Source organism: Hemitrygon akajei, chromosome 2 (genome assembly GCF_048418815.1).
Source record: "Hemitrygon akajei chromosome 2, sHemAka1.3, whole genome shotgun sequence".
In the NCBI taxonomy this organism is placed as follows: Eukaryota; Metazoa; Chordata; class Chondrichthyes; order Myliobatiformes; family Dasyatidae; genus Hemitrygon; species Hemitrygon akajei.
Genome location: NC_133125.1, coordinates 93,165,036 through 93,184,855, shown reverse-complemented (window position 1 = coordinate 93,184,855; position 19,820 = coordinate 93,165,036). Strand labels below are relative to the sequence as shown.

Here is a 19,820-nt window from a genome sequence, read left to right as displayed (position 1 = left end):
AAGAAGTTGTTCTCAAACGGCAGGGCTAGGAAACCACAGCTGATAAGGAAAGCTAAGGACTGGATGAAAGACAAAGAAATGGGCATATAATGGTACAAAAGTAAGTGGGAAGCTGGACGATTGGGAAGTTTTTTTAAATCTAGCAAATAAAAAAAACCATAAGAAGAGAAATATGAAATATGAGGGCAAACTAACCAATAATATAAAGCAGGACACTAAACGTTTTTTCATTTATATGAAAAGTGAAAAGGGAGGTGAGAATTTATATTGGACCACTGGAAAATGATGCTGGTGATGTAGTAATGGGGGACAAAGGATTGGCAGATGAACATAATAAGTATTTTGCATCAACCCTCACTGTAGAAGTGTCCTGACTCTGAGTCAAAATTAGGTCAATTTGATGGGCAAGTAATTTATTGTAATATATGCTTGTTTGTTACAAAATGGATCTTCTCTTTACTCTTGGAAAATAAAACAGAATTAAGGTTTCCTTTACCATTAAGTAGAATCAGAATCAGGTTTAATATCACTGGCATTATATTGTGAAATTTGGTAACTTTGTGGTAGTACTACAATGCAACACATAATAATATAAATAATAGAGAAATAACTGATTTACAGTATATATATATATTAGACAAATTAAGTAAGTATTGCAAAAATAGAAATAGAAAAGTAGTGAACTAATTCATGGGTTCAATGTCCATTCAGAATCTTGATGGCAGGGGAAGAAGTTGTTCTGGAATTGTTTGCTTCCGAGATGTAACAACAGTTTGAGCCACATTTGAAAAGTTAAATCAGCTTTTGAATTACCCCTAACTACTAATTCCAATCCTCTAAGATTACTTGCCACCAAAGACTTAAACTACTAAGGGGTCAGTTAACATATTGAAATTTAATTTGAAATATTGTCACAGCAATTCAGAAAAAAAAAGTGCTGATGGAAAGATAGGACTTCAGATTATGAGGTGATGATAAATGGAATGTGTAGCTTGTGCAAGAATGAAAATGATACAAGGATTTCAGACACATTTCTGGATGAAAAATATGTTTTCAAGATATCCACTGCAGGAATGACAATGCGGCTGGTAATAAAGCATTGATTCGGTGGATTATCTTACAAACAGATACAAGCAATTGATGGGGTCTGGAAGAAGAGAAGATTGAATGAAGGGTTTTGGAAAAAATCCATTCTGATAATAAAATGATTTCTGGATTTTTAAAATTTAAAACCTAAATCAACTTCTTTAACAAAAAGATCCGTTAATGTATGTGAAAGGAGAGATATGGATTTTTAGAGAAAAAGACTGGAGATACTGAACTAAAAAAAACTTCAGTTGTGTTACAATGCACTTTGGGTACACAAATTATATGCTGAAAAATGAATTATGCAATCAATAAATATTTTAAATATATCTGCCAGAATTACAGCAGTAAAATAAAAGGATCTCACACTTTAGGCGAGATAATGAGATTATCTTAAAATGTCACAATGTTTCTGCTGTGGAAATGTAATGAATTTTGTATTAACCTTGTTCGTAAGTCAGGGACAAGGTAAGGACATATGTCCCATCAGTGTAATCCTTCTAGCACTGTAAATTTGCCAACAGAGCATCCGGCATCAAACTGAGTGATATTTCTGTTTCTTCCATCATTTCTGTTGGATATGGAAATGTTTCTCACTCTCTGAGCTCTTCCTGATGTAAAACCTTAAATCTACTTTTACTAATTTCCATTTATATCCTGCAGGATGTTTGCAAATACTTCTTGCTTATGAAAAATTCAGTGTGTTACTATTTCCAGTTTCCATTGCTCAGGCACCTTGTGCTAAGTCCAATTATTCACAAATAGAAGTTTCATTGGATCTGATAATTCTTGAGCTTATATGTTTTACTTGAACTTTCTGTGAATATTTCAAGTATCAGAGGCAGATCTCATATAGATATCAAATGCAAACAGATTTATTTGTGGAAAATTTGATACAATATCATCAAAGTAATTAGAAGCTTTATTTCAAAGACAATTTATAATAGAAGGATATGATATTCAGAGGTACTCTCAATTGTCTTCAATTCAGTGCACATAAAAGAAAAAGATAAAAGTAGAATTGATAAATGATAAATGGCGAGGTATAAATACAAACTTCTTCCCAAGGTTTCATGGAAAATGTTATTGATAGCTAACATTAAATTACTGTAATGCTCCCCACCCAATAGTAAGTTGCATAAATATGCATTGAAATGTTGCACCACAAGTAAAAAAATATATATATAGGTATTCTAAATGGAAATTCAGTACACCAAAATGAGTTCATGGCTATAATAATGGAGTAACATGAGGAGAAGAAATATCATAACAATCAGTTTTGTTTCGCTCTGGAATGAGAACAGCAAATGTTGGGGATATATACTCAACAGGTCAGGTAGCATTTGTGGAAAATGAAGCTTAATGTCTTAGGTCAAAGACCCATCATATCGACTAATGAACTGTCTTTCCTTCAATTCTGGACATACTATATAGGTTGGAATATCAAAGTGTTCGTAATATGATAAAAATTGACATTTGCTCTAAAATTCACAAAGAGCTAGTAAGGCAGAATAAAAGAGCATTGGAATCAGTATCAGGTTTGTTATCACTGATATATGTCAGGAAGTTTATTGTTCTGTGGCAACAGTACAGTGCAAGACATGAAAATATACATTACAAAAATAAATATATAAATGGTGTAAAAGAAGAATATCAAGTTAGTGTTCATGGGTTCATAGAGCATTCTGAAATCTGATGGCATAAGGAAAGATGCAGTTCCTCATGTTCTGTGTGTAGGTCTTTAGCCTTTTGTATCTCCTCCCCAATGGTTATAATGAAAATAGATCATACCATGACTGGGTTTTTTTGTTCGTTGTGTACCAAGTCATATGAAGAGGGCAATCATGGTCTTTCCATGACCATGACTGTTCTTGGCAAATTTTTCTGCAGTTTGATGTTGACTTCTTCTGGGCAGCATCTTTACAAGATGGGTGACCCCAGACATTATCAATACACTTCAGAGGTTTTCTGCCTGGTGTCAGTGGTCACATCAGTCCATTCCTAGAAAATTATAGATAAGGGGAAGGATAAATTATGCCAAGATTACTTACTTTGGAATATAGGAGGCTGAGGTCGGAATTAATTATGAGAATGCAGATAAAGAAAATAGGAAAGAGCTATTGCCTCTAACAGAGGGTCAAAATACATGAGATAGCTCTAAAGTAATTGGTAGAAAGATTAAAGGGAAAATGAGGAGAAAGGTTACACTCAGAGGCTGGTCTGGTAAAGATCAGAGACTCATTGTCTGAAAAAGGCAGAAACCATCACTATATTTAAACAGTACTTGAATGTATACTTGAAGAGTTGTTATTTCTTCTTCTCTAGTGCCTTTAACACCATCCAGCCCAAGATCTTAAGGCACAAACTAACGGAGATGGGAGTAGACTCTCACATGGTGGATTGGATAGTGGACTACTTGACAGATAGACCTCAGATTGTGCGGTTGGGAGACTGTAGGTCTGACACGGTGGTCAGCAGCACAGGGGCGCCGCAGGGAACCGTACTCTCTCCGGTCCTGTTCACCCTGTACACATCAGACTTCCAATATAACTCGGAGTCCTGCCATGTGCAGAAGTTCGCTGATGACATGGCCATAGTGGGGTGTGTCAGGAATGGACAGGAGGAGGAGTATAGGAAACTGATACAGGACTTTGTGATTTGGTGCAACTCAAACTACCTGTGTCTCAATATCACCAAGACCAAGGAGATGGTGGTGGACTTTAGGAGATCTAGGCCTCATATGGAGCCAGTGATCATTAATGGAGAATGTGTGGAGCAGGTTAAGACCTACAAGTATCTGGGAGTACAGTTAGACGAGAAGCTAGACTGGACTGCCAACACAGATGCCTTGTGCAGGAAGGCACAGAGTCGACTGTACTTCCTAAGAAGGTTGGCGTCATTCAATGTCTGTAGTGAGATGCTGAAGATGTTCTATAGGTCAGTTGTGGAGAGCGCCCTCTTCTTTGTGGTGGCGTGTTGGGGAGGAAGCATTAAGAAGAGGGACGCCTCACGTCTTAATAAGCTGGTAAGGAAGGCGGGCTCTGTCGTGGGCAAAGTACTGGAGAGTTTAACATCGGTAGCTGAGCGAAGGGCGCTGAGTAGGCTACGGTCAATTATGGATAACTCTGAACATCCTCTACATAGCACCATCTAGAGACAGAGAAGCAGTTTCAGCGACAGGTTACTATCGATGCAATGCTCCTCAGACAGGATGAAGAGGTCAATACTCCCCAATGCCATTAGGCTTTACAATTCTACCGCCAGGACTTAAGAACTTTTTAAAAGCTATTATTAATGCTTTTTGAGATAGTGATTTAGATGCATATCATATTTTTTTACTGAGTTAAGTATTGTATGTAATTAGTTTTGCTACAACAAGTGTATGGGACATTGGAAAAAAAGTTGAATTTCCCCATGGGGATGAATAAAGTATCTATCTATCTATCTATCTATCTATCTATCTACCAGGTTATAGACCTAGTACGAGAAGAGGAGAATCTTTTTATTTACAACAGAGACAGACACAATAGAACAAATGGTCTCTTTGCAAGTAATATTTTTGCTTTATTAATCCATCTCACTTCTTTTATGATCTCCACTCTACAATAGCAAGAGAATGTGAAAGACATTAACTCGCACATAGATTGGGTGAATCAAGTTGGTTACCCAATATAGAATGCATGCGTGATAGCTTTCTTGAACAGCATGTTATTGAATCTACACGGGAACATGCTGTCTCGGATCTGATCCTGTGCAATGAGACAGGTAATATTAGCGATCTTGTAGTTAGGGATCCTCTTGGAAAGAGTGATCACAGTATGACTGAGTTTCATATATGAATGGAAGGTGCAATAGTTCGATCTAAAACCTGTGTATTATGCAGAAATAATGGAGACTACAATGGGGAGAGGGATGATTTAGCTTGTGTAAACTGGGAACACAGGTTATACGGTGGGACAGTTGAGGAACAGTGAAAGACATTCAGAGATTTTTCACTATGCTCGACAAAAATATATTCCAGTTAAAAGCAAGGATAGTAAAGGTGGGGAGAGCCAGCTTTGGATAACTAAGGAAATAAAGGAAGGCATCAAATTAAAAGCTTGTGCGTACAAAATCGCCAAGAGTAGTGGGAAACTAGAAGAGTGGGAAAACTTTAAAAGGCAACAAAGAACACTAAGCAAGCAATAAAGAAAGGGAAGAAAAATTATGAAAACAAGCTAGCACAAAATATAAAAACAGATAGTAAATTTTTTAAACAATTATATAAAGCAGAAAAAGGTGGCTAAAGAGAACGTAGGTCTCTTAGAGGACAAGAAGGGGTAATGAGGAAACGGCTGAGGCTTTGAATGACTATTTTGTGTCAGTCTTCATGGTGGAGGACACATCTAACATGCCAAAGGGAGATGTTATGGATGCGATGAGAGCTGAGGACCTCAGTACCATAGCTATCACTAATGTGGTAATACCAAGCAAACTTGTGGGGCTAAAGATAGACAAGTCCTGTGGTCCTGATGGAATGCATCTCAGGGTACTGAAAGAATTGGCAGAAGTTATAGTAGAGCCTTTGGTAATGATTTATCAAAATTCTCTGGACTCTGGGCAGGTCCCAACAAATTGGAAGATGGCGAATGTCACACCACTGTTCAAAAACAGATACAGGCAAAAGGCAGGTAACTATCAGCCAGTTAGCTTAACCCCTGTAGCTAAGAAAATGCTTGAAGCTATTATTAAAGGAGAAATAGCGAGGTATCTGGGAAGAAATGGATCCATCAGGCAGACTTAGATGCATCAAGCTATCAAGAAGACAAATGGAATGTTGGTCTTCATTGCTAGTGGGATTGAATTTAAGATCAGGGAGGCTATGCTACAACTGTACAGGGTACTGGTGAGACCGTGTCTGAAGTACCATGTGCAGTTCTGGTCTCCTTACCTGAAGAAGGATATTTTGGCTTTAAAGGTGGTACAGAAGAGGTTCACCAGGTTGATTCCAGAGATGAGGGGTTTAGACTATGAGAGGAGACGGAGTCACCTGGGACTGTACTCACTGGAATTCAGAAGAATGAGAGGAGATCTCATTTTATAGAAACATATAAAATTATGGAAGGGACAGATAAGATAAAAGCAGAAAAGTTGTTTCCATTGGTAGGTGAGACTAGAACTAGGGGACATAGCCTCAAGATTTGGGGGAGTAAATTTAGGATGGAGGGGAGGAGGAAGTGCTTTTCCCAAAGAGTGGTGAATCTATGGAATTCTTTGCCCAATAAAGCAATGGAGGTTACCTCAGTAAATATATTTATGACAAGGTTGGATAGATTTTTGCATAGTAGAGAAAATAAGGGTTACAGGGAAAAGACAGGTAGGTGGAGATGAGTCCATGGTAAGATCAGCCATGACCTTATTGAATGGAGGAGCTGGCTCGATGGGCCAGATGGTCTACTCCTGCTCCTATTTCTTATGTTCTTATGTTCTTAATGAATAGCATGTGAGTAGAATATTGACACACCTTTTCTGGAGTGCTGTCTTAAGTGGGACATCAAGAGCTCTCAAAGAACAAGTCTATCTTACAGACCACTGTTCAAGTAACCTGATCTGCTGATCATGAGATAATCCTTCTGTACACATGTTGAGGTATATCATTAATATCACACCAATCATTCTCCTTCAAGGTCATTCATTATGTGTGAAGTGCTTTGAAGTGAGTCTGATAGGTATTCAAAACTTCCTCACACATCTTTGGAATAGTATTAGAAGTATCAGAAGTGAAAACAAAAAAAATGATTATTTTATAAATAAGACTTTGTTCCTCTGGGCATTGTATTAACTAAGTAATCATGCAGCAATTTCTTTAAAATCTCAAGAATACATCAGAGCTGTGGTGCAACTACCACAGCAAAGATTCATCTAAGCCTTAATATTTGTGTATGGTAATCTCAGTAACACCTCCTGTGGGTTATACAGTGAAACATACACAAATGAAGAACATAACCCCTTACAACTGATTATGAATGACTAATAATGATTTAGCAGTTGTGATTAATCTTCAATGAAGCACAAAAGTGTCATTATCAAGTTGCTTCCATTTCAAGATTGATGGATGCTACTGGGATGAAAACTATTTGTTGCATGAATCAATAAAACCCCTGCAGCTGCAAGAAAAGATACTTTTTTTTAATGTACTGTAACTTGTTCTTCTTTTCAGCTCTCATGTGTCCATCTGCTTGAAGGCTTTTGTACTGAAGGCAAAAAGATAAAACATGTTTTTGATTGTTAATCTGAAAATAAATATACAATGCCCCTCAAGGGTTAAAAAGGGATTGGCTGTGATTTCTTTTTGTTCTGACTTAGTTCAAGCAGAAGGAATCAAAACATTGGCCAAGACACAATTATGTGTGTGAAGCATGCTGTGCTAAAGCTGAATTATTACTGTTGGTTACCCTGGTTTTCAACTGAAGAACAGAGGTTGAGAAATTTTGGATGAGTAACCTTATTTTTTTCATCATTCCACCACCTACCTAAACAATTTTGTTCCTGTTTTTCTGAAGTAGGCATGATTGCATCTATTTCTGGCCAAATTCTTGGTTACAAATTGGATATGTGACCAAACACCTCAGTTTTTATATATATTTGTCTACATCTGACACATTCTCCACATCAGGCATGCATCCAGTGATGGAGATTCAAGAGACTATAATTTAGAGCAAAAGAAAGCAAACTGCTGGTAGAACTCAGCAGGCTGAGAAGCAGCTGTGGAGCAAAGAGAATGCTCCATGTCCATGTTTCCACTGAAGGGTAAAGGGTCTCAACCCAAAACATTGTCTCTTTATTTCTCTTCATAGAAGCTGTCTGACCTGCTAAGGTGCTCCACATATTGTGTGTGTTATTCAATGTTTCAAGGTCCTGCTTCAGGTCTACTGAGTTCGTTCAGTAACTGATTTCCTACAACACATCAAGTGATCCCCATTGCATCTGCTTTCCAGAGCTAGTCCATGTTTTCCCAGCAACACTGGTGGTGGGACATTCTCAGGATTATGTTGTGTGTTTAATATTTCAGAAATATTTGAGTCATGTTGGAAATTAAACATATCATTTGATTAAGCATTCCTTGTTTATTTAAATAATTCATTATGGGTCTTGTGTAAAAGTACATGAATGGCACACATCACTATGCCACCATGTCATAAGGGCATCTTTCACTAAAAATAAAAACAAAATGTAGACATTTTCCTGGGTTCCCCTCTTTTACTTTCAATTAGCTTTTATGTTTAGGAGTTACACAACATAACAGTGGCAACAAGGAAGGTTTAAGTGAAACCAAGTTGATTATCCACCTTTTGAAGATCAGAAAGATGTTCAAGTTCTAAAAAAGTGTTGTGAGACATTTGCGTTTAAAAAAAGCACAGCACGTTGATTTTCTTCACAAGGGAAGATGGTCAAGTTAAAAAAAAGGCAGAAATGGACAAAATTCATTGGTTCTAAAACAGTGAATATTGGGTGATAATAATCGTAAATTAAAAAAACAGCAGAAATAACTGGCTACATCATAAAATATATGTGCTCGATTGCACAAGAGATCATGGGATATTGTATACTGACGAAAGTGAGAAATATTTTGAAACAATTGAAATAGCCAATGAAAAGAGACAGCCAGTTTTAATGAGTGCATTCGGTAGAAAGGAATATAGTTTGCTTAGAAGTTTAACTGCTCCAACCAAACCAGCTGAAATGACCTTTGCTGATATCATGAAAGTAATGCAGGAACATTTAGAACCAAATCCATTGTTGATTACAGAATGCTTTAGATTTCAGAAGTAGATTCAAAAGGACAGGGAGTCCATTTCAGCTATTGCAGTTGAACTGAAGAAATTGCCTGAGCATTATCAGTTCAGTGATGCGCTTAATGATGCACTGAGTGATTGTTTAATTTGTGGAATCTTACAAGGAAATATTCTAAAACAGATCCTAAGTGAAGCACAACTTACATTTAAAAGAGCAGTTGAACTAACTGTATCAAAACAGCTGAAAGAGATGAAACTGAGTTGAAGTCAGGAATGAAAGTGAGCGTGAACAAAGTTGCAATATCCAAGCAGAAACCTGTCTGGCAGAATATATTATGTTACTATTGTGGCAAGGCCTCACATACATCAGACAAATGCAGAGTTAAAGGTGAAATTTGCAGAAAATGCAACAAAGTAGGACACATAAAAATAGCATGTTAGGCAGACAAAAATAAATGAACTACACAGAGGAAAGATAAAGATCTAAAGTCAAGCTGCAGTTTCAAAAAGAACACTAATCTGCACACTTTGATGAAAAATCTGATAATGATGAGAGTGACACAGGACTGGGTAGCCTTGAGTTTCAATATGTGAAAACTAACAAAAGACAAGCGATGTAGTTTACACTAAAAGTGAATGGCAAATTAATTAAGATAGAATTATACACTGGCTCGGCTGTTTTAGTCATTCCACAAAATGTGTTTGAATGGCATTTCAAAGACACTGAACTGAAGCCTGCAGACATCCGGCTAAGAACTTATGTGGATAAAACATAACTCCTGTGGGAATGACATTTGTAACAGTGAATTACAACAACCAACAAGCCAAATTGAGCTTGTATGTGATAAAAACAGAAGGGCCAGCATTGTGGGTGCATGATTAGCTGAGACAAATACAACATTTTTAAAGATCCACCACTGTTTACATTTCACAACCCTGCAATAGAGTCAACTGAAAGCCAATTAAGAAAGGTACAGGATGACGACAGAGAAGTGTTCAAGAATGTCATTGAAAAACTTAAACATATCAGGGGTAGAATAATGTTAGATGCAACTGCTGAACTCAAATTCTGCAAAGTCTGTCCGGTTCCTTATACCATCCATGATAAAGTAGCCAGTGAGCTAGACCACATTGAGGTTGAAATAATTCTTTCCAAGTTGAGAGGAGCCCAAGGGCAGTATCACAGTAACCAAGAATAATAAGTCTTTCAGGTCTGTGGTGATTTTAAGATCACCATCAACCCAGTACTGAAAGTAGATCAAAACACTCTGCCCAGGATAGAGACACTTCAGCAAACACTTAGCTGAGGTCTACCTACATAACTACAGATGGAGATGGAAGAAGAATTGGAAGGGCTTCTCACCAGAAACACTCACAAATGGGTTTATCACTATAATAGGCTTATTTTTGGAATAACATCTGCATCTGCCCTCTGGAGGAAGCTGTGGACCAGGCAATGCAAGGCTATCCAGGCAGTCATTGTTACCTGGATGACATCATTGTTACTGGTGAGGGTGACAGGGGGCACTTCCAAAATCTCAAACACCATTAAACCAGTAAGAAGATTAAGGGCTCAGAGCACAATACAACAATTGTAAATTTGTTAAACCAGACATCACTTACTGTGGTTACACCATTGACGCACAAGTATTACACCAGTATGTCGCGAAAATTCAAGCAAGGCCAAAGGACGTGTCACAGTTGTGGTCCTTTTTAGGATTTGTCACTTAATCTAACAGGGTCCTGCCAAAGCTGTTCTCCACTGTGCTCCACCCCTTGAGTTTATTGCTACAGATGGGGAAGGAAAGGGCAATGGACTGTGCAAGATTGTTTTCCAAAAGGTAAAGGAAATAATGACGTCAGACACTGTTCTCACGTTATGATCCACAGCATCCTGTGTAGCATGCCTGTGATGCCTCACCTTATGACAGAGGTACAGTCATGTCGCATGTTATGAGTGATGAATGCAAATGCCCCATAGCCTTTGTGTCATGCTCCCTTACTGCTGCAAAACAAAACTACACACAGATGGACAGAGAGTCCTTGAATCAGGTTTGGGGTGTTAAACATTTACCAGTGCTTGAATGGAAGAGAAAGCTTAGCCTTATTACTGATCATCAACCACTAATGTCCATTTTCAATCCACTGAAGGGTGTTCTGCAAAGAGCAGCATCACAAATGCAGAGATGTGTTCTGTTTCTTGGAGGACTCAATTACAAGATCCAATTCATGAGGATAACTAATTGTTCAAATGCTGCTGGGTTGTTCTGTTTACCCTTGGAAGAAGAAATACCTGAAATATTTACAAAAGAGGACACTCCCTTTGATATATTTTCCCTATTACGGCAGAGGTGATCCAAAAGGAAACCAGAAAAGATACCATGCTGTCTGCGGTCTGCATGGTAACCCAAAATGGCTGGAATGAACATCAGGAATTCAATTTCCTCATTTTTCCAGAACTTGCCCTTGACGGGGTTCGCCATATGTGAGGATTGAGAGTTGTTGTACCATCCAAGCCACGAGCTAAAATGTTGGAGAATCTACATGCCCATCATCTAGGTGTGGTCAAAGTGAGAGCATTGGCTGGAAGCTTTGGTGGGCTGGAAAAGATGAGCAGATCAATCAGCTTGGGTTGGGTTGGGTTGTTGGGTTGCCAAGAGCAATGCCTCTCCAACCCTGGGAAGATGCCTGTATTACTGGCAGAGGATTCATGTGATTTTTGCCAGACCATTCATGGGCATAAATTGGTTGGTAATAGTGGATGCAGCTGCAAAGTGGCAGGGAGTGTTCCGAATGGCCTCCACTACAGCCTCGTGCATTCTCGATGTGTTGAGAAGCCTTTTCTCAAGGACTGATTTTCCAGATTCACTTACCAAGTGACATTGGACCACAATTTATGGCCAATTCTTCAGCCATTGCTGAAAGTGAATAGAATAAGACATATTACATCTGCACTATGTCATCCAACTTGGTGGAAAGGTTTGCCAGGAATCTAAAAACTGATTATGAACAATATTAGCAAGACAAACTACACTGACAAAGAATCAGTAGCTCACTAATTTCCTCCTTGCATATCACAATGCAGCACACTCCAACCAACAACTCACCAGCTCTGCTGTTCCTGGGTCATTCCTTGTGGTCAGGCTTGGATCCGCTCAAACTCAATCTCAAAAGATGTTTGCCGGGCAAACAGCTGAGACAAATCCAGGGACCCTCATACCAGACGTTCTGATGTTTCACTCCTGGACAAGCAGTCCCTGCTAGGGATTACAGAGATGATCAGAAGTGGGTACTTGGAAAGATTAAGGCCAGAACTGGAGCACTCTTCTACACAGTGGAGTTTGCATCTGATCATCTGAAGATGACACATCAATAATTTGAGGAGAGCAGGGTCAGTTGTTAGAGAAGAAGGACGTCCAGAGCTGTCCAAACCACTTCCTGCAGTCCCAGAATCAATTCCAACATCCACCATGGAGGAGTCCCCGGAACTTGGATTGTTTCAAAGCCACAAGACTCTCCTGCCAGGCAAAGTGACCCCACCCCATCAGGAAAGGTGTTATCAAGCAATCCTCTACCGCGATTAAATCCTTAGGCTTGAATGGGATCATTTAAAATTTACAATGCTGTGGATATCTATATAGTAGCTAATTTACAAGTATATAATTTATATACAGTATATGTACATATATATATATAGAATGCATTCTATATTGAGTTGGAGTTTATACTAAGCAGGCAGGGGTGTTTTACATTTGATATTTCAGTAATATTTGAGTAATATTGTAAATATATTGTTTGATAAAGCATTCTTTCTTTAAATAATTCACTACGGGTTACATATAGAAGTACTTGAATGGAATACATCATTATGGCACCAAATGAAGAGTGCACACTTCATCTTTTGTACTTTTATTATTTGCTCCCTTTGGGCAATTTTTAGTTCACTTCTTTCAACAGACTTCCATCGTAGAGTAGTGGCTAGCGTGATGCTATTCTTGCTTGGGTATCTCACTTTGGAGTTAGTTCAATTCTGGCGGCTTCTGTACGAAAGTTTGTAAGTTTGCTCACTTGTGCGCATGGGTTTCCTCTGGGTGCTCGGTTTCCTCCCACAGTCCAAAGATGTACATGTTAGGAGGTTAATTGGTTGCTACAAATTGTCCCATGATTAGGCTAGAATTAAACAGGTGGGTTGCTGTACAGTGCGGTTTGAAGGGCCGGAAGGGCCTATTCTGCACTGTACCTCAATAAATAAATAAATAAATAAAATCAGCAGATCCACCCTTGAGACTCATCACAAACTTGTTGCATTTCCTTCAATCATTGGAAGCGATTAAGCCTGCACTTTTTATTTGGATTTTAACTTTGTGTATCTTTCTCTTTTGCCCTGTAGCTTCCGATTCCATTGAAACAAAACTTGTAGTCTTGCATCACTGAAGTCTTCTTTTCACACCTGATGATTATCCATTTATACTTTTTCCCACAAAACCAAACCTGACAAAAAAAACAAACAACTTTGTTCTATACACCTGACTAAAGCACTAATGTGTAGTTGAATTAAACATTTACCAAGATTTGCCTGCCCAAAGAATAGATGCCCAACGAAGTTCTGTTTTGAGACTTTCTTGCTATCAATATGCTTTGATACTGGTTTCCATCTTATCAATGAAGTCCAGTGTTTAAGAGTGCTAATTCCCCAACAAACATGTGGAAGATTTTCCCAGTTAACTTGGCATAGGAAGAGCAGATACATTTGTTTCAATGGGAGAAGTAGCTTCAAAGAAAGAAAACATTTTCAGGCAATTCATGTTTTCTAAGGCTTTTGCATTGGAATTAATTTTGTTGATAAATTTTGAATGGTCTTGATTGCTTGTGAATATAAGGGAGATTCACCAACATTTAAATTACTTGATAGCAAGTCACCTGGAATTGATTAATGTTTCATGTCATTTCTAATAAACAATTAATGGAGAATGAAATAATTGTTAGTCCAGATCTGATGCAGCACAAAAAACACAATAAATATAAACATACAAGATAGCTTATACATAAATTGATTTTATGTCCATTAAAAGACATCAGACTGGTATGTCTGCCTTGTAGCAAGGCTGAACTTTTTTTTTTCTTTAAAAAAAATTATAAAATATGTATAGTGTAGTTTTTATCTGGAAAAAAATTATCTAAACTATATCCATTAACATGTTAGATGAAGAGCCTCAAATCAAAACTTATACTGTCCATTTCCCACAATAGATGCTGCCTGACCTGCTGGTTTCTTATAGTGCTTTGCGGTTTCCTCCATAAATCGGTTGTTAACCATAAACCATTGATCTGCACCAACATGCTGTCATTATTTTCTCCTTTCATAAGAATGCAATTTATTGTGTTGAATTTAGAACTGTGAATCAATTTTAACATTTTCTTTCCAAATTATGAAACAAAAATATAATAGTATTTTTAAAAAGTATCTTTGTTGCTCAGAAATATTTGGTCATATGTTTGTTCCATTGGCTGAAAACTTAAAAATTGATTCACAGTTTGACACTAGGATACTGAAAGGTGAAAACCAGAGGGATTTTTACTGAGCACTGCTTTCTTTGCAATATATTATTGGTTTATTTTTGTCACGTGAACCAGGGTCTTACATGCTGTCATACAGTTCAAATCATGACATAGTGCACTGTGATATAACAGGGTAAAGCAATAACAATACAAAATAGAGTGCAAAAGCTACAGAGAACATGCAGTGCAGGTAAGTAATGTGTAAGATCAAAACAAGATAGATTATGAGGTTACAGCAAGCGTTTGTCTTATCACAGAGGAGGTCCATTCAAGAGTCTGATAACAGTGGATGCAGATAACATGATCCAGATAATTAAATATAATACATAATTTTAATATATTATAATATCCATCATCAAGGACACCCACAACCCTGGACAGGTTCTCTTCTCACTGCTGCCATCAAGAAGAAGGTACAGGAGCCTTAAGACTCACATCACCAGGTTCAGGTACAGTTATTACCTCTCAACCTTAAGGCCCTTGAATCAAAGGGAATAACTTTACTCAACTCACCCCATCACTGAACTGTTCTCATAACCTATGGGCTCACTTTCAAGGACTCTTCATCTCATGTTCTCAATATTTATTGCTTATTTATTATTATATATTTTCTCAGCTCAAGCTGGTAAAAACAGGCATACAGACATAGCCAAGCACCTCATTTCTCAATTACCAGGACTATTCTGATGGGGTTTAGTATTGTGGCTTTCAGGAGATCTACATAAATATCACACTGTAGGCCTAGTTGTTTAATTCTATTGTGTAGTGACTTTGGGATGATACCAGTTGTCGATATCATCCCAAAGTTATTATTATTATTTATTTTGTATTTGCAGTTTGTTTGAAAACACTGATTTTCCATCCTTTTGGGTGCAGTCTTTCATTAATTCTATTGTGTTTCTTGTAGTTACTGTGAATGCCATTAAGAAAATGAATCTCAGGGTTGTATATGGTGACATATGTGTACTTTGATAATAAATTAACTTCAAGCTTAGAGCTTTGAAACCCAAGTAGCAGCTATATATACATTGCGATGTTTAAAGCTAAACACCATAAATAACATTATTTACAAACATAAAATTCTCCTCAAAAGTTTTTGCTTGGATTGAGTATTTGGACTGACTGTGTGGAATTGCCTAAATATGCTGGGAACTGTTTTTGACAGTAATGTGTGTGTTTCAGTCTTTCCAAGATTGTGGCCCTGGATGGCATGTCTAATTGGCATGTAGACAGAGATGAGATTACATACCCAATTTGCAGGTTGCTGTTCTGGGTACCAATATAAGCTTATTTAAAGTGTATTAAATATGCCCTGGTCCATAATAATGAACCAGAGTCTTTTAACAAAGAGATATTGTACTAGCCAGATGTTGGACAATGGAAGAAGAGGAATACAATACTTAAATTTTGTCCACAAATAGTAAAAAAAATACTATTTTGCAGTATTTCAGTAATAATAGGATATCTGCTATATTCAGAATGTTTATAAAACCTTTGCCAATTGCAGAGATATGAAACCAAGCATATTTATCAAGTATGAACAAGTCCTTTAACCATAGTTTCTGACTTTGTGCTTTGTCTTTTCAGGTGAAAATTCAACTCGGGGAAACAATGGTGGATGCAATGGCCTGTGTTTAATCATCCCTGAAGGCAGAGTTTGTGCTTGTGCTGATGGTCAATACTTAGATGAGGACAATGTTACCTGCAAATGTAAGTTCATCATTTTTCATCTCTCTCTTTCCAATTGTCATTGAAGTTTATTTTTAAACTTTATCCCTATCTAGCCTGGACTTTACAAGAAGATACTGTACTGTACAAAGATAAGGAAATAATTGAAAAAATAGCAGATCTCTTTAGGAAGCCCTTCTGATCTTGCATTTCTGACATGGCGAATGAAGCTTGCTGCACGCAGGGACAAACAGTTTAATTTGTTGATGATTTGTGATTGTTGCAGAATTATTCGCAAGCATTCACACTTCAGACCTAATGATGGAATTGAAGCAGCTGAAGTCATAAAGTCACAGTCTTTAAGAACTCTGGTAAAGATGTCATGAAACTGGGGGGACTGACTTTCCACATTCTCCATATGGAACAGATTATATTTTGTACTATTATTTTACCAACTTCCTGGGCAATTGTGGACATTGTTGTGTAGATGCCAGTATTGTAATTTTATTGGATTTGGCTGGAGGCATTACTGTTCTGGAAGAAAGGTATACAGTACTAGAGCTGTGATGTTATGTGACCTATAGCCTACAATATGTTGCATTCAGTGCAATTGTTTCTTGATATCAGGGGAATTGAATGGATTTATCTGGAGACCGGCTTCAGCAATGGCAGTGATCTTAGAAGGGAATCAATTTGGTTCACCTATTTGCCTTTTCTTGTGAAGTTGGTTGTGAATTCTTCAGCCTTTTCTTTTGCCCTGCATTTGTATGCTATACTCTACCTCACTGCAGATGAGGGTGTTTAAGATCCCAAACATTTTGAGGATCACAAACAAAATGCTGGAGGAACTCAGCAAGTCAGGCAGCATCTATGGAAATGAATAAGCAGTTGATGTTTCAGGCCGAGACCCTTCTTCAGCACTGAAATGAAAGGGGAAAGACACCAGAATAAAAAAATGAGGAGTGAGAGGGGAAAGAGTCTAGTTAGATGGTGATAGGTGAAGACAAATGGGTGGGAATGGTAAACAGATGGAGAAGAGGGAATCTGATAGGAGAGGAGAATGGATCAGAGGGAAAAGAGGAGGAGGAGGGAACCCAGGGGAAGTGGTAAAAATAAGAAAAAATGCCAGAGTGGGGAACAGAAGAGCGGAGGAGGGAAAAATGTACTGGAAGGAGAAATCAATATTCATGCCATCAGGTTGGAGGCTATCCAGATGGAATATAAGGTGTTGCTCCTCCACTATAAGGGAGGCATCATCTTAGGACAAGAAGAAGCCATGGACCGACAGGTCAGAATGGGAATGGGATTTAAAATTAAAATGTGTGGCCATGGGGAAGTTCTGCTTCTGGTAGATGGAGCATGGATGCTCAATGGAGTGGTTCCCCAATTTACAATAGGTCTCACCAATGTAGAGGAGGCCACATTGGGAGCACCAGACACAATAGATAACCCCAGCAGGTTCACAGGTGAAGTGCTGCCTCACCTGCAAGGGCTGTTTGGGGCCCTGAAAGGTGGTTAGAGAATTGGTGATTGGGCAGGTGTAGCACTTGGGCCACTAGCAGGGATAAACGCCAGAGGGAGATTAGTGGGGAGGGATGAGCAAGAGCATCGTGGAAAGAGAAATTCCTGCAGAAAGTGGAGCGTGGGGAAGGTTTGGATATGTTTAGTGGTAAAATCCCTTTGGAGATGGCAAAAGTTGTGGATGATGATGTGTTGCTAATCATTGTTACCTCTGAGGATGTTTGAAGGTCCCTAACAAATTCAGAATACATTTGTGCTCATTTGTTAGAGCAATATGTTATGGATCCAGGAAATAGGCAATCTTAGATATGATAGTATGTAACGAAAACTGCTCCTTAACCTCTCTTTGTCAATTCTGATGAAGGATCTCCTACCTCAGACTTTAGCTGCCTTCTCTTTCCACTTGACTTGACTTGACTTGCTTTTCCAGCATTTCTGTTTTTATAACAGGCCATGCAGCAGGTTTAATAATAGTGACGATAGAATGATAAACTGTTGTCTTCAATTTGAGAGGACTTGGGTTCGAGGCCACTCTGTTTTTAAATTAAATAAAGGGAGTTACAACAGAAAGCAGTGGCTGACCCTGAAGGAGGTAATTCGTGACATGAATCGATCTCAGTACAGAGAAAAGATTGAAAGCGAGGGTTGAATGAATCAAGATTAAGCAAGGTACTTAAGGAGAATAATAGGTAAAGAGTAAACGTAAAAAGGTAAAATTGTAGGAAGAGATAAACACAAGTGGATATTGTCTGCTTGTTCACCCTCCACACACACACACACACACACACACACACACACACACACACACACACACACACACACACACACACACACACACACACACACACACACACACTTTTGTATCACTCTTTCTTGTAGACATCCAAGCTAACAGGACAAAGGGCAAAGACATTCGTTTCTCAGAAGGCTGTGCCTTCACAGCTGCTTGCTATGGGCTCAGATTACTTGGGTACATTTAGGGCTGGAACATGTAGATTTCTAAGCAACTACTGAAATAAGAATTCAGAGGAAAGGGCAGGAAAGTTGACTTTAGGAATATTGGATTGTTACGTACCCCGTAACTGGGTGTCTTACCAGCAAAAATAGAAGTATCCATTGGAGTCTGGTACTATTTTCAAAACAGTGTTTATTAGTAAAATATACAAATCAATATCAACAATGCAAATATACAGATAATACACGTTAGCAATACTAAACCTAAAAGTGTGGGTATAATAATAATCAATAATAAACAAGCTCTATCGATGTCTAGGGGATAATGAATTGTCATATGTGAATATAAAGTTCAGTTCAGTTCATACAGGCTGAGGTAGTTGTTGGTCAATGTGTTGTAATTGTTGGAGAGAGAGAGAGAGCGATCAAACAGTGACAGCCAGTCAAACCTTCCTTTACGTTCTTGATCCGTCGATGTGTTGTTGTGGCCATTCAGCTATGACCCCTCTGTCCTTTAGCTAGATCTTTCTTCTATGGTGGACTCGTCACCCAGGCAAGGGTGGACACACACACAAGCCCCCACCGGCCTCGCTATAAACACTGTGAGTTAAAATTGACAGATCCTTCGTTCGGTCTCCGAAGCCCCACACTTCTCTCATGGGTTCCAACACTTAAACAGTGCTCACTATTGTGTCTCTTGGTGCGTCTGAGGAGAGTCTCCCCAGACCTCACTTTTATCCCTACTCAGATGTCAATCAGTTTTGAATGGCTTAGCCCATCAAACCAGCCCACTCCATCTGTCCACTGAGGAATTTTAATGAACAGAATGGTACCAAGTAAACAGCCCTCTCTGGAACCGTAAGTCTTACAGGAGTCATAATATGGTCTCTCTCTCCCCCGGTGTTATCTCGCCCTTGTCTGAAGCAAATGTTCCAGTCCCAGTATGTTTTTGTTCCATCTCTTTCTCTCTCATTAACAGCCTGGCAACAGTAACGGTTTGTAATTCTCCCAGGGGAGGGGGACATGGGCAACCCTGCACCCTTCTGCCCATCAGAGCTGTTCATCCTTCGTAACAGGATCAACTACATTCTTGTTCAATGGTGGAGCAGGCTTGCAGACTTTTCTTGTGCCATTTAAGTAGTTTTTGTGGTCCTTATTTTTGAGGTTAAATGGTTAAATGTTTGTTTTCCAATGTCCACACTATTAACTGATTCAAATTCCACACCTGTTAATGTCACTTTCTCCAGGGTAGGGGAG

The 19,820-nt window shown here is 38.4% G+C and overlaps 1 protein-coding gene across 1 annotated transcript in view; it reads left to right on the top strand.

The window, feature by feature from the left end:
* Window positions 1–19,820, top strand: part of LOC140714547 (low-density lipoprotein receptor-related protein 1-like) — a 1,940,354-nt gene that overhangs the window by 1,113,948 nt on the left and 806,586 nt on the right. Inside the window, exon 15 of the mRNA XM_073025830.1 lies at window positions 16,008–16,130. Within this exon, the coding sequence (XP_072881931.1) occupies window positions 16,008–16,130 (123 nt within the window). The remainder of the gene's footprint in view (window positions 1–16,007; window positions 16,131–19,820) is intronic.